Source organism: Plecotus auritus, assembly GCF_963455305.1.
Source record: "Plecotus auritus genome assembly, chromosome: 1".
Taxonomy (NCBI): Eukaryota; Metazoa; Chordata; class Mammalia; order Chiroptera; family Vespertilionidae; genus Plecotus; species Plecotus auritus.
Genome location: NC_137770.1, coordinates 14,993,899 through 15,009,655, shown reverse-complemented (window position 1 = coordinate 15,009,655; position 15,757 = coordinate 14,993,899). Strand labels below are relative to the sequence as shown.

At 37.8% G+C, this 15,757-nt stretch overlaps 1 protein-coding gene across 10 annotated transcripts in view; it reads right to left on the bottom strand.

Moving 5' to 3' along the window:
• EML5 (EMAP like 5) overlaps positions 1-15,494 on the bottom strand; it is a 122,951-nt gene extending 107,457 nt beyond the window's left edge. For all 10 annotated transcript variants that reach the window (XR_013961430.1, XR_013961431.1, XR_013961432.1 and 7 more), the window contains exons 1-3: positions 15,279-15,494; positions 8,436-8,595; positions 1,906-2,004 (exon numbers count right to left, since the gene is read on the bottom strand). Coding sequence is in view for 7 of the 10 variants with exons in the window: in XM_080684417.1 (XP_080540543.1) it covers positions 1,906-2,004; positions 8,436-8,595; positions 15,279-15,475 (456 nt within the window). In the remaining 3 variants the exon portion in view is untranslated. The remainder of the gene's footprint in view (positions 1-1,905; positions 2,005-8,435; positions 8,596-15,278) is intronic.
• Between the last annotated feature and the right edge of the window lie 263 nt (positions 15,495-15,757).

Genomic DNA, 15,757 nt, shown 5'->3' with positions numbered 1-15,757 from the left:
AAAATCATATTCCTCAACAAATAATAATAAAAATCTTATAAGAAATAAAGTAAATACGTAAATGATAAGGAACAAAAGCTATATCTTGCCCGGCCAGCGTAGCTATGAACCAGGTGGTCACGGTTTGATTCCTGGTCAGGGCACATGACTGGGTTGTAGGCTCAATCCCCAGTGTGGGGCATGCAGGAGGCAGCTGATCAATGATTTTTCTCTCATCTTTGATGTTTCTATCTCTCTCTTGCTCTCCCTTCCTCTCTGAAATCAATAAAAATGCATTTTTTTTAAAAAAAGATGAGCTGTTCTTTATTAAAAAAACACACACCTATTTCTTAGTTTCTATGAACTTATGAAACAACTACATGAGCTTATGAAGCAAATAGTAGAATGACAATTAACAACTCTATTTTTAATTCTTTTTTTTAAATATAGGCCCATAAATAACAAGAATGGTTCAATACAACTAGAGCATAGGCATTTCTACAAAAGAAAAATCTGAATGGAACACACACTTAACACATACAGCTGGAAAGGAAGAACATTTTTATAGCTTTCTAACATGCAGAACTATTTTCATAAAGAATCCAAACATTTATTTCATAGTACAAATTCTATTTTTATTTTTATTGTTTATCGGTCAAACAAAATTAACTTATGCACTTAAATTTTGGAGATTCCCCAGGCTTTGTTCCTTTCTAAGATTCCATAAATTCTAAATACACACAAACCATTTTTGTTACAAAAGCAAACAAGAAAAAACCCCAAATGAAATAAAATATGCATTAGAAACATGTACTTTAATAATAAATAAAAGAAAAACTAATATTTGAAAAACAATTTCATAGCAGAAAAGAATTCTTCTATCTGGTAGTCTTCATCATATTTCTTTGACACCTGTCAGCATAATGATGTAAAATGCTCACTCTCTCTAAAAATATACTAAGTGATAGCCTTCAGTGATAGTGAAGAAAGAATAAATCTTATAAGGTAATGGTTAACAACTCACCAAAAAACAGGTTACATGAAAAACATACTGATGCAATTTTAAAATACTAACCACAAAAATAGTTTTAAAAGTTCCAATGACAGTATCATTTTTTCATAGCAATCAGTCTATTTACTAAATCCAAAGTAGTAATGTATGAAATGCTTTGTTCTAAATCAGAATACAAAATTGTTTAATAAGCTATACTTAACGTTTTAATAATCTAAATTGTGTTTGTGTGTGTGTAACAGGCCCCTTTGAGAATCTGCTAAAAACCAAGGTTTTTTTTTTCCAAAACGCAAATCACACAAATGTTTCTATACACTTTTACAGATTCATAGATTCCCCCAAAATAGAATCAATGACTATCCCTCCTGTGCTGGTTTAGGTAAAAACTGTATTACACACAAAAGACTCAGACATTTTAAAGAGTTTATGATAAAATTCTGATGTGTGTTTATAAAAGTAGTATAATATTTAATTCAAAAGCTGACAACATATCCTTTATGTTAATTTTAAACATCTTAGAATAATATAAAATGTTAGGTTTCTAAAAACCCTAATTCTAATACATAATTTTAAATTCACACAAAATATCATTTTCACCTTAACTATGAAATACATGTAACAAATCAGTGGTAAACCAAACTAAACAGACTCTAGGCCTGAACCATTCAATTTTTAAATTGAGGTTTTAGTGTCATAAAATTCATCATTTTTGCTGAAGCAACTAGGTTAAAAGTTTTGTGCTAGCACTGTACCTATTGAGTCTACAATACATATGCATTCTAATTATAATTGTACTTTAAATTTTTAATTAGATATGAACTATCGGTCAATAACAAAAGACAGAAACATAAAATCCCCTGACACCCTCTGGCCGTTTCCCAGTAACCATTAGAAACCAGGAAGGGAATACTTACTCTATCTGTGTGACCAGGAGCCATCGATAACAGTTTTCCCCTTTTCCAATCCCAAACACAAACTGCATTTTTTGAATCGAGTCCAACTGAAACCAAGCGCTGAAATATTTCCAAGAAGTCCCGAAGGGAGTAAGCAGACAAACGAATAAAAAAGGAACCAAATTATAAATGGCAAATTCTACTCGTGGGTATTATAAACATCAAAACAGTTATATTTTATAGACCTTCTAGAGAAAGGCTGGATATATTTCATCTTGTTAATATTTGCACATATGTGTGATTCTTTACATTAAGAAACAGAAGAATGACTTCCATGTCTAACAGTAGGATTGGCAAAATACCCTAAACGAGTCTCCTGTCAAAAACTAAAAATGTTAGATAAAATGTAAAAACATCTTTTAGATGCACTACTGAGCTGCCGAAAATTAAGACATCTGAGAGCACGAAGTTGTGTCCTATGGGAATCTTGAATAATAAGAGCTCCTACATCCATCCACTTTACTCTGAAGGTGTTAGCTACGTCCTGGTAAGCCTGATTTTGTTCTGTAGGCTGAACAGGAATAGGAAATAGAGTTTAGGACACGCCTAAGGTAGGGATTTGATTTGCAAACCTCTAACTAAAGCAGCAAACTCCTCAAAGTAAGGGAAAACAAGAGACTATCCTATTTTAAGGAGGAGTGGCAATGCATGAAAGGAGGAAAACTACCCTGAAAATCTGTAGCCACAAGCAGCCTTCATGTGGCTGTAAGGCCTAAATCCACATTAATCATAAATCCATCGAGTGGAAATTTTCATTCGGAGTGGTCCTAAGGACTGCAGAATCTTCAAGCATTTTTCAACAATGTTGCACAGGCAGATATAGATCCTACGTGGAGGACTAAAACACCCATCCCTCAAAGTATTTGTAAAGATAGCCATCAATAAAATAAAAAATAAACCTGTTCCCAATAATCACAGGCGTAAGAGACTGAGCGAGAATCAGAAAGTCACGACAAACAGCAAAATCAGCCCTGCAAAACATCAGACATTGGATTTATCAGATTATATAAAATAAGTATAAGACTTAAAAATATCTTCATATGAGCAAAGAATAGGAGACTATAAAAAGTATCCAGGCAGATTTGAAGAAGCAAAGAGAATTTCTAGATATGAAAAAATAAATGAAATTCAAAACTCATTGGAAGAGTTAAGTAGGCGATTAGAGGGAAGTAAAGAGAGAATTGAAAAGAGGAGACAGTGAGATGGAAAGCAGGAGAGAGGTTAACAAACATGAAAGATGAACTTCTGGCCGTGAATGAGTATCAGGGTCTGAACTTGATCTGCTGCTATAAACCACCCGAAAACTGTACAAAATACATGAAACAAATGTTTTCAGACATTCATAATAGGAAGTGAAGAACTGTGAATCCTGAAAGGGGGGAAACAAACAAGGTGAGTCATGAAATTGCCCCAGCCTTTATCTAGAAGGCAACTTCCAGACTACAGCCCAGAAAGGTGGATACAGACACAGCCCAGCAGACTTGCTGATTGGAGAAGACAGCCTAGAGTTCAGAGAAGCCAAGATGGCTAGAATTTGCAGAACAGAGAAAGAGCTCCATAGAATCTATTTCTAAGTCCCCTTGAGAACACCAATATTTCATGCACAGGGTAAAATCCTGAGGCCAAGCAAAGAACAAATTCTGAGGAAGAAAAAACAATTACTAAGAAGCTAGGCGAAAAAACTCCCAAATTCACAAAGGGTCAGTCACTCAAGACTTAATTTACACATATATGCATGAAGAGCACCCAAATGGTAAATATGATTTTTCTTGTTTTTAATTTGCCTTTAAAACTATTCTAGGCAAAAATAGCAAGTTATTATGGGGTGTACAAAACAGGTAGAAATAAAATGAATGAGAACAACAGCACAATAAACAGAAGGAAACAGAAGAAGACATATTTTTCCCTACCCTTTCCAAATGTACATGATGCTTCATTAAGATCACAAAATTTTGAATCGCAAAATAAGCCTAAACAAATTTCTAAAAATGAAAATACAGAGTATGTTTTCTGTATTTTCAAAAACAGAAATCAGAATAAGCATGAAGTTATTATCCTATGAGGTACTTTTATTATCTCCACTTGATAGGTAAGAAAACTAAGTTATTCGTTTCTGACAAAAACAGAAATCAGAATAGTATGAAGTTTACACAGAAAATCCTTCAAATATTTGTAAATTAACAATACACACACTTCTTAGTAAATGAAGGGTTAAAGAAGAAATCACAAGGACCGACCCACAACACATACTTTGAAAAGCACTGATTTAGCCGAAACCGGTTTGGCTCAGTGGATAGAGCGTCGGCCCGTGGACTGAAGGGTCCCGGGTTCGATTCTGGTCAAGGGCATGTACTTTGGTTGCGGGCACATCCCCAGTGGGAGGTGTGCAGGAGGCAGCTGATCGATGTTTCTCTCTCATCGATGTTTCTAGCTCTCTATCCCTCTCCCTTCCTCTCTGTAAAATATCAATAAAATATATTTAAAAAAAAAAAGAAAGAAAAGAAAAGCACTGATTTAGAAGCAGGGGTTGCAAAGTACAATTCTCAGGCCAAACTCTACCTGCACCCTGGTTTTTGTAAATAAAGTTGGGGACACAGCCACACACACTCTTTTACAAGCTGTCTATGACCGTTCACACTACAGGGCAGAGCTGAGTCGTTGTCCCTGAGACCACACGGCCCACAAAGCTTAAACTATTTACTATCTGACTTGTTATAGAAAGTTCACTAATCTCTGGTTTAGACCATGGATTCTGGTAGCTGACTGCTAGATTTTAACACCAGCCCCATCTCTCACTAACTGGATGACTTTGGACAGTTCTTAAGCCTCTCTGTACCTTAGTTTCCTTACCTATTAAGTGGGGATAATAAAAGTACCTCATAGGGTTAATATGACAATTAACATATATACCCACAGGGTGGGACAGAAGTAAGTTTACAGTTGTAAATATGTGAAACACAGTTTATTCTTGTATTATTATTTATTATTGTATTAATTGTTCATATGAACAACTGTAAACCTACTTTTGCCCCACCCTGTATATAAAGGAGTTAAAAGAGTGCCTGGAATATAATTAATGTTATATAAGTGTTGGCTATCATCATCATCATCATCAGTTTACCATAATCATAATTAGCTTTAAGAACCTATTTCCTCTTCTTGTCCAAATGAGAAATGTCATCTAGTACCCTGTTAGAAACCGTTTCTGCAAAGTATAGTTACTATTTAAACCCCCAAGTGAGTAGAATGAATGGTTCACGTAAAAAGACAAGAATAGTCCTGGCTGGCCGGTGTTGCTCAGTGGATAGAACATCAGCCCTTGCACCAAAGCGTTGCAGGTTCAATCCCCCGCCCTGGTTGGGGCACATTTAGGAGGCAACCAATCGATGTGTCTCTCTCACATTGATCTGTTTCTCTCTCTCTCTCCCTCTCCCCACTTCTATTCTCTCTAAAAATCAATGAAAAAAAAATCCTTAGGTGAATCTTTAATATTTGAAAACAAGAAGGTATCAACAAATATCTAGCTAAAACAAAGATATTCACCTCTTGCTACAAGCAAACTACGCAGAAATTAAAATGTCATAAGACAACTATAAAGTGAATACCAGAGGGGCTCTGTGCTTTCTACCACTGCCTCTTCTCTCTGGCTCAACTCATCATACACACAAAGCAAGCCACAACTGGCTAAAAGCTTTAAAACTCCATGGAAGTTTTTAGTAAAAAGTTCTGGCATACTAAATACTCAAATAAGAAAAATATTCCAATAGCCACAGCTAGACGCATCTTGTGAAATACTTTCAAATAATGGACAATTAAAGTTAAAAGATCCTAGTGTGGGGATCCTTGTGATCTCAGGGTTCATTATATAAGATCTAACTGTTACAATGTTATAAAGTAAAAATCACTAATTTTGAAAAAGATATAGGACTTTAGGAAGTAAATATTGCTCAAATCATACAGAAAGCCATTAGATGTTAGGATCTGGAAGAGCAATACAAGACAATTTTTTAAAAATGCAATAGGCACTTGAGATATGTTTAGATATCAGGAGGTTATCTGAAGGCCCTTGGGGGGAAAAAAAAACAGTGAAACCCCTAATATTTTTGTAAAAATGACCCTCGTCATAATTATGTGTCAAAAGTCAATGGTAAGCCAAAGCATTTTATTTTGTAGCAGCATATAGTTGACAAATTAGGTTAAAAACATTAATACTTTATTCTTGGTTCATTCTATAAATTAGCAAAGTTGTAACTGTAACAGATTTTATTAAATATGAGAAATGTGCTTTTATTATTTTAAATTATATTTTCAAGATAAATTACTAAACCCCCCTTCCTCTTACTCCTCCCCCATTTACTATAAAATTTTAGTCCCTGTTTGATGTGGCTTTGTATAATTAGCCTTTTCATGTCCTAATTATTCTCCGTAAGGGAGACTTGCAGTGTTGGCATAGATAATCCATTCAGAAGAACCTCTCTGGGAAAAGAACACCCAGCACTGCTACTAACAGGGAAACGCATTCATTGGATAAATCTTAACTGGTCATTTATAGTCTCCGTTATAGTAGAAAATGCAAACATTATACAGTATTTCCTAGTTGGTATCTCATAGTTTATAGATATGAGTGGAGAGATATGTACTAAAATATATTTTTTAACTAAAAGCATTTTCTCATTAACATCATTTCAGATATTTTCTTCTTAGCTTTATCTTTAACTGGAAGCAGTTCCTTACAGGATTTAACTGTTCTTAAGATGGATCAGTTCCGTTTGAAATATAAGTAAGCACCTCCTAAGTTCCTTTTTGGGAGGCAGTGGAGGATTGCGGTTAAAAACATGAGCTTTGGAGTGTGACTGACCTGGGTTCCAGCTCTGGTTCCATTTACTAGCTGTGTAACCTGGGGCAAGTTATTTAACCTCTCTAAGTCTCAGTTTCTTTATCTGTAAAATAGAGATAATAACAGTCTCTATTTCATAGGGTTGTGAGGATTAAATGAGATAATGTAGACAATGCCTTACACTTAGTATGTGCTCAATAACTTTTAGTTATTATGTTTTTTATAAGCTTAAATTTTAAGTAACATGTTCTCATGAATATCTGTGATAATAAAATACATGTAACCAAGACTTTTCTTTTAACTTGCTTAAAATAAGTGAAATTAAAGGTTTCAACTAAGAAAAGCGGTGGGCATAACTTCTCCTTACACATATAAGAGAAATTCCTCAGCAATGCAATATATTACATTTAGAAAAGGCAATTTTAAAATTAAGAAGAAAACATCTATATTTAAAACATACAGACACACAGTTAAAACATCTTGGATTTCATAACACCTTTAGTAAATGATTTTAAAAAACAACTTTGTAGGTTTATTTCATAAAATATCATCTCCTGTAAAGTAGGTAAAAAGTATTATTATCTTCCTTTTAAAAAATAAAATAAATTCTGATATGAGGACATTAAGGGACTTGAAAAATAATAAAAAATGGCACACAAATTAAGGTTCTGTAATTGACGATCACTGCTACACTATGATATTAAACCTAGAAGCACATTTTTCCCCAAATGAGAGGTTCCAGTCTTTATAGATCTCTTAACCGACTCTTATCAGAAAGTCATATGTATCTATGCTACTCAAAGAAGCTATTCCTCAGAGTTATAAATAAAACATCTACTGGATATCATTTTCAAGGGAAGAGCTCACAATGTAATCTGTTCCTATTAAATCTAGACCTATGAAATTAATTTTATGAATTAAAAAGGTAACTAACATTTTTTCTAAAGGTTAAAATAATTTTTAAACTCTAATTTTAACATAAAACTTTTAAAGACTATAAAAGTTTTGCACACCTGCAAAATCCAACTTTTTATCACTTCTTAAATATGTTTTAGGTAAAACAAGTTCCATGAAAACACCACCAAAAAGCTGTTGACTTGTTTAATTTTTTAAGAAGTCATTGTCTAGAAGTAAATAATAATTTGGGAACTGATTAGTAAACTAAGTGAAATTTTAATTATATCTTTTGTTTTTAACTTTGATTTTTGCCTAAAAACAGTTCATATAGGAACTACCTTGTTATTTTCAATAAAAAATGTAATTTTAATAGAAAACCTTATAACTAAAAATTAAAATGTATATAACTCTACTTAAACTTAATTTTCCTAAGATGTCTTCCATTTGTCTTATCAATATATACAACCTGGAAAAGAATTATGTGTAAAATTTTCTAGACCAACCAGGTAATATTCCACTGCATCAGAATCTCTTTAGCTTTCATGATAATTCAATTGAAAAGTTCTTGAGAAAATTAAAAAACCTCACTGTTCTCATATACACCAACCACTCATCCCACCTACCCACCTCCACCCTTGAACAAATACTTTTCATCATTGCTTTCTGATTTAATATTCATAGATTTATAATAATTTCTTATAGTACACATTCTTAACACAGTTACAAAAAAAAAAAAAAAGAAAAAATTATCACATACCTGGCCATCTAAGTCGAATGCTAAGCAAGCTATACCGTGTGTATGAACATCCTTCAGAACTGATATGGTCTGCACCGTGTATGAATCCCAAACACAGATATAAGGCTCTTTCCCAACTTGTCCTGTTGCTACCAATACTCGTTCAGGATGCAATGCAAGGCTGCAAAACAAACAAGTAGGAGACTTAAAATCGGTTATAAAGGTTTGATAATATTTGGTATACATAACATATACCAATGTGAAATTAGACTTTACTCATCTATTTAAAATAACTGGATTTAAAATAAAGAACCTCTATAAAAATCCAGGCTAAGAGTTACTGCTTCAATAGTACATGTGATAAACAGTTAATGACAGACCTCCTAATCCCTGTAACTTGATACAGTGTGTGTAAACTTCTCCAAAAACAGAATGTTCACAAGGATCAACTGAACCACAGCAACAAATCAGTAGCAACCCTACCACATTCCATTCTCTCCGTTGGTATGCATCTATTTTTAAGCCCTCTTTCCCATTTTACTCCTTTATTGGATAAAGTTAGACCATATCTTTAGTGCCCAAAAATAGTATTAGTAGCACTCCTACAATAACATTAATATTAAAGTACAAATAACATTTTATGAAACAAAAAGTCACCCATAATTCATAGAAAATAATCTATGAATCTTTAAATACAAGACAAAGACCTAACCGTTGGTAATGATTTATATACATCAGCGGAAGACAGGGAATGAATATAAATTTCACCTTGAAAAATTTTTCTACAAGTACATTTAGATGATGAGATTTACCTTTGAAAGGAAAAAATAAATGGCATCAGGGTGGAGGATGTAATGAAAGAGGGAAAAGTTAGGAGGATATTAAAATAGAATCAACTGATTGGATAAAGGGAGGAAGGGAAAGGAGATGGTCTATGATGATTCTAGGGTTTCTGGTTTGAATATCTGGATGGCTTGGGATACTAGTCAACAAGTCAGAACATACTAAATGAATATTAAAAGGGAAGGTAAGTGGAAATAAAACTTAGTTCAACATATTGAAGTCAACCAACATATCATATTAATAAAGAACAATACCCCATACATAGAAATAGACATAGAAAACACATTTGACAAAAATCCAACCCCTTTTATGATAAAAATACAACAACCTAAGAATTTTAGAAAGAGAACTTCCTAAATCTGATTAAACCCACTGCTAACATCTGGCAACCATCAAAATGTTCTCTGTATCCATGAGACTGTTTCTGTTCTACTTGTTCATTTATTTTGTTTTTTAGATTCAACTGTTGATAGATATGTGTTTATTGCCATTTTATTGTCCATATATTTTTTTAATCCTCATTTCATTAAAATAAAAAATTTCTGCTCTGAAAGACAATGTCAAGAGCATTAGAAGACAAACCATAGACTGGGACAAAATTTTACAAAAGACACATCTGATAAAGGACTGTTAAAACTCAACAATAAGAGAACAAACAACCCAATTAAAAATTAGACCAAAGACCCTAATGGACACCTCACCAAAGAAGATATACAGAGGGCAAATAAGTATATGAAAAGATGCTCCACGTCACATGTCATCAGGGAAATACACTGCAAAACAATGAGATTCTACTACATTACCTATTTGAATGGCCAAAATCTGAAACACTGACAATGCTAAATGCAGACAAGGATGTGGATGGAACAACAGGAATGCAATACATTGCTGGTTGAAATGCAAAATATAGACACTATGAAAGGCAAGAGGTTGAACCATCCACACCCTGGCAATGATGCAATCCAGAATTCTTACCTCACATCCAACCCATCTCTCTGCCTTATCCCTGTATTCCCCAGCCTCTGGATTAAAGTAAAATCATGTATTCTCACCCTGACTGTGAAGAACATGGTAGTCTTTAGAGTGAAATCTGAATTAACACCTCCTACAATCACAACCGCTTGCTTGCCAATCCAGCTGTGATAAACTGCCTATCCCAGAAGGAAAAAAACAAGTATTTTGTGGTGTAACGATGAATCAAGCCTGTCTATGGCCTCCAAAACAGGTAGATCCAGAGCGTGATGTCCATCTTCAGTCCCACACCCATCCCCTCATTCTAGCAGTCAATCAGCACCAAAGAACTGTTTAGTGTTGAGATGGATATGCATGCCAGTGTCATGAGATGAGCACTAGATTTTTTAACAATCGAATCCACCTTTAAATTACATTGGCCCACAGAGGGTGATGCTGTCGATACGATCCAGAAGCTCTTAAGGATTTGTACTAGTTCTTGCTGTCTTTAGCCAATAGGGTGATGCCACATGCCGCCCTATAAGTAGAATAGATACCACTGTAACCAAAGCAGCTTGTTTACACTGGTTAGAGGTAATCCCTAACAGACCTATGTGTCTCAGAATATTGACCCATATTGAAGACACAATGGAATATACCAGCTGGCATAAAGAGAAGCTAGTCAGCTATTAGTGGCTGCTCCGTGCATGGCTGGTGGCAGCACGTGGTCTCAAGTCCTACAAAACACAGTATCTCAGTTACCATGCCCTGACTGGACATAAACTTAGGGTGTTATTTCAACTGTCCATGAAAATACATCCACTTTAGAATTTCATAGAGTGAAAATGATCTGTCCTCATAGGCACTTATATGCCTTATCACAGTGGTCGGCAAACTCATTAGTCAACAGAGCGGCAAATCGCGACTCGCGAGCTGCAGTTTGCCGACCACTGCCCTATCAGATGTTAACGTGTTGGATATTTGGTCTATTTCTGACTGCAGATTCTGGCTCCAAAATGGAAACTTATTAATGGACAATCCTGGACTTTCCACGGTCCAAATCGCTCAGCCAAACCCACTGCACCAGTTCCATAATACTGTTGAAATCATCACCTGAGCACTGGGCTACACTTTACTTGATACCATCCAGGATGCACGTATAATTTTGCCTGTTACGTGAAACTTCCAGGTCCCCATCTAGTGAGCATTTTTCTGGATTGATGATGCAAGACATCTGTGTTTCAGTGTTTCCAGCCCCTGATGGTACTGAGCACATCCACCAGGAGAAAACCAGAGTTAAGATTGCTTTACTTGGTAATAAATTCCAAACAGGGATGTCCAGCAAGGGAGAACGTAAAGCAAGAGGCCCAACATTTTTAAAGGGGTTTCAACATTTAGCAGATTATCTACATTGTTATATAATGCATAATAGTAAGTGAATGAATTTGGCCCCGAGTTTCTTTAGGTTGACTTCCTAGCCCTCCAGCTAAACACAGGTTATTACTATATCTAGAGTAGTGGTTTTTAACCCTGGCTGCATATCAGACTCATCTGGAAAGCTTAAAAATTAAAACCAGAAGCAAACAACAATAAGCAAATTATACCTGAGACCCACCCTAAACAAATTAAATCAAATTTCTAGGGATGAAACTCAGCCATTGGTGGTTTTCTTATGTTTGAGTTATTTTAACTCTCCAAGCGACTCTAATATGCAGCCAGGGTTGAGAATCAGGAATCTAGAAGCAGCGGTTTTCAAACTTCATAATACATCATTATCACCTGGAGGTGATTAACATGGATTAACTGCTGGGCCCCATACCCAGAGTTTCTGATTGGGCCTGGGGTGAGCTCTGAGAATTTGTAGTTCTAACAAGTTGCCAGGTGATGTCAATGTTGCTGGTTAGAGGCCCACACTTGGAAAACCACTGATCTAGATAGAGTGTGGTGGTCAAACTTCAAACTACAATATGTTTACAGTCAGCTGAGCGTGTTAAAATCCAGGATCTAATTCAGTAGGTTGCGTGGGGTTGGAGGTCTCCATGTACAAGATGCTCCCAAGTGATGCTGAGGCTACTGGTCTGAGGACCACACGTTTAAGCAACACGGATCTACACCTGCCAGCCATGTGTCATTTTTTTAAAATAACCAAGTAAACTAGAAGCTGCTGGGACAGATCTTGAAGGCCAGTTTTGTATTTTGGAAGACATCTTTCTGCTCCCGTTCCCCCTTCACCTGATCACCCGAGCATACAGTCTCCTGGAGAGTCTTGTGATTACAATATGGGAGGGGGCAAAAGTAGGTTTATGGCTGTGAGTATGCAAACAGGAAGTTTATTCTTGTATTTTTATTAATTACTAGAGGCCCGATGCACAAAATCCGTGCAAGGGGCTTGGCCCTCGCAGCCCCGCCTGCCTCGGTTGGCCCTTGCAGCCCCAGCTTCATCCGGAAGGTTGTCCAGACTGTTGTTCTGCTGGTCGGTCTACTTAGCATATTAGCTCTTTATTATACAGGATTGTATTATTTTCCATAGGAACAACTGTAAGCCTACTTTTGCCCCCACCTTGTAAAAATAAGAAAAAGTGACCCTAAAATTCCTGTATTATTTCTGACAGTGAAACTAATTTCTGTATAAATCACTACTGACATAAATACAACTAAAGGGTAAATTACTAGAGAAGTATAGACATACATGGTAAAAAGAAGTAAAACAACAAGCAACATGGACAAAATGATGTCATATGGCACCATCATTAGCAATATTAGATGTAGTAAGATGACAGAAAAACTGGTAAGTGAATGATAAACTGGTTTTGATTCATTCTTTACAAGCAATAGAGCATTTACAGTTTCAGAACATAAATAACCTGCTCATTTGGTTTAGCCCCAGACTAAGTCAGATTTGACCAATAAGTTTTACCTAAGTTTCAAGCAAATATGGAAACAAAACAGATGATAAAAAAACAGTAAACTTTTTATTACTAAGGCTAACTTTTCAACAACACTGTTTTCCACTATGCATCACATTTATGAATATTACATTTTAGCTATGAAATAGTTGAAAATCATTGAAGTACTTTCTGTATTTATATTTCAAACACTGAACTGAAAGAAAATGAAAAAGTCTGAACATTGGCCTGATCTATTTCACAAACAGTAATGATCTGTCATTGTTCGAGATGAAAGTTCCAGAGCGCTTTCACTGATTCCTAATCTATATTCTTAGTACTGTATTACATTTGTGCCACCAATTTCAAGATGCCATGTGACTCCGATTTTACTATCCCATTGCAATTTTTTCAGGAAACCTTTTTAGTGTTATAAATTGTTTTAAGGATAAATCTTTTGTCTATATAAAAGTAACTTGCCATTTTGCAATATTGTGAGACAATGTATGGGTTGTGCAACTACATCTATCTATAGATCTACCTACCTACCTACCCATAGGAAAGGAAAGCAAAAGCATTACCTTCCTTAGAGTTTACGGAAACACATTTATAATAATTCAAGCATTGTGACATATGACATAACTTCTCCTTACTACTGGATGCACAAAAGCATAGTGCCCCATCAAATAAATCATATCTAGATTTCAAAGACCCTCATACCATCCTGCTTTCAAATACCAAAGAGTACACACAATAAAGGTACACTCTGAGAAGACCTCAAAATCCTTCCTCACCTACTAAATTCAGCCTAATAAACTGAGTACCTGGAGGATGACTGCTTCAACTAGGTAACGTTATTACCTATCCCCTGTACTGTGGGCGACCTAACACATGGAAAAGAAAGAAACTGTCAAGGATCATGAAAAAGACAGAACTGGCGTGAACTCTACTCTTAGGATTAATAACAACAAACACACAAATGAACCCCAAAACAACCCCTGATTCCCTATCTGCAATCTCAATTTTTGCTCTCCGTACCTTTACTCTATCTTACCCTACTGCCTTGTGCTTGTCCCAGACTCTTTTTCCCCCTTACAGATCATGGATGTACACACAAAAGAAATGAACTTGGTCGTTTATAGAATTTATGTTTCTTGCCTGTAAGACACCAAACGAAGATACTGGATTTGAAGTGCCCAATTTAAATCCTGTGGAGTAACCAAACCCAATCATAGAGTTTCTATTAAAAACCCAGAAGCAGCACACAAACACATTCTCAAGATAGTTTAAGTACAGGCTTCCATCCCCGACACGTATGCTGTGCTTGAGGCAGCCATCAATGGCTTAGCACAATTCCTGCAGCTTTCAACTTTATTTGCCACCAAAGTTTCTTGAGACACCGACTGAAACTTACATTTCAAATACACCATTCACTAAAGAAATGTCAACAACTAATTCACCCAAAGGAGAATTAAAATGCAAAACAACAAAAAAATGTAATGTAAGCCAAAAATACAAAAGTAAACTTATTTAGGGGTACTTTAAAGAAAACAAGGGAATTGGGAAACGGGAGCTTCTTTCAGATGAAACCTACTCCCAAACTGCCTTTGCGGGTGCAAATGTCAATCTCTAAAGAACCGGGGTTTCTTTTCTGTCTGCTGCTAACAGCAGGCGGTGAAGCCTGAACTAATCATTGCGGCCCAGAGGTGAGCGCCCTCCAGGAGCCCACCCGGGCGCGCGCCCCGGGACCAGCCTCCAGCTCGCGGTCCCTGGTTTCGATCAGTTCTCCATTAGGTAAAGGACTTCCCACCGGCGCTTTAAGAATTCGTTGAATCAGAAATCTCGGGCGGGATGTAAAGGAGTCAACTGCTACCTAAATAACCTTTGTGCAGGTTCATGAACGTGGGGGGGAGGAGGATACCGAGCGCCGAACGCCCGGCGACCCGCGGACTGGGTGTCACCGCCCCGCCCCGAGGGAGACCAGAGCCCGAGGATGGGGAGAGGCGTTTGCAGGAGAACGGGGTGGCTTCGGGACGAGACGCCTGCGGGCTGTCTCCGCGGCGATGCTCCCTGCTGCACCGGGTCACCGCACCCGGGAGGTCGGCCAGTGCAAACCCCGCGAAGGGTTCCCGGCGGGGACGGCGGCCGCCCCCTCCCGCCCCCGCCCCCGCCCCCGCGCCGGTACCTGATGATGTCGTCGCTGTGGCCGCGGTAGAACTTCTGCCGGTGCTCCCGCGGGCTGTACACGACGCCGACGCCCGCCACGAAGTACACGATCTCCTTGGCCGCCGTGTAGTAGAGGTTGTTGCGGCACTGGTGGCCCCGATAGCCGTACACCCACTCGAGCCGCAGGTGGCAGCTCGGGGCGCTCCGGGCCGCCATGTCGGGGCGCCCCCTCCGCCGCTCCAGCTCGGGCCCGCGGCGGCGGGAGGCGGCGGCGGCCGCCGGGCGAAGGGAGCCCCCCGGCTGGCGGCCGGGACTCGCCGCCGGCCGCGTCCTCTAAGCCGCGCCCGGCAGGTGCATGTCGCTTCTTCGGGCCGCCGCCGCCGCCTCAGCCCACGGGCGGGAGGACCACCCTCGCCTCGCGGAACATGCCGAGGGCCGTCCAGGGGGTGCCGCGCGCCCTTCCCCGCCTCGGCTCGCTGGTCTCAGCCCGCAGCGCCC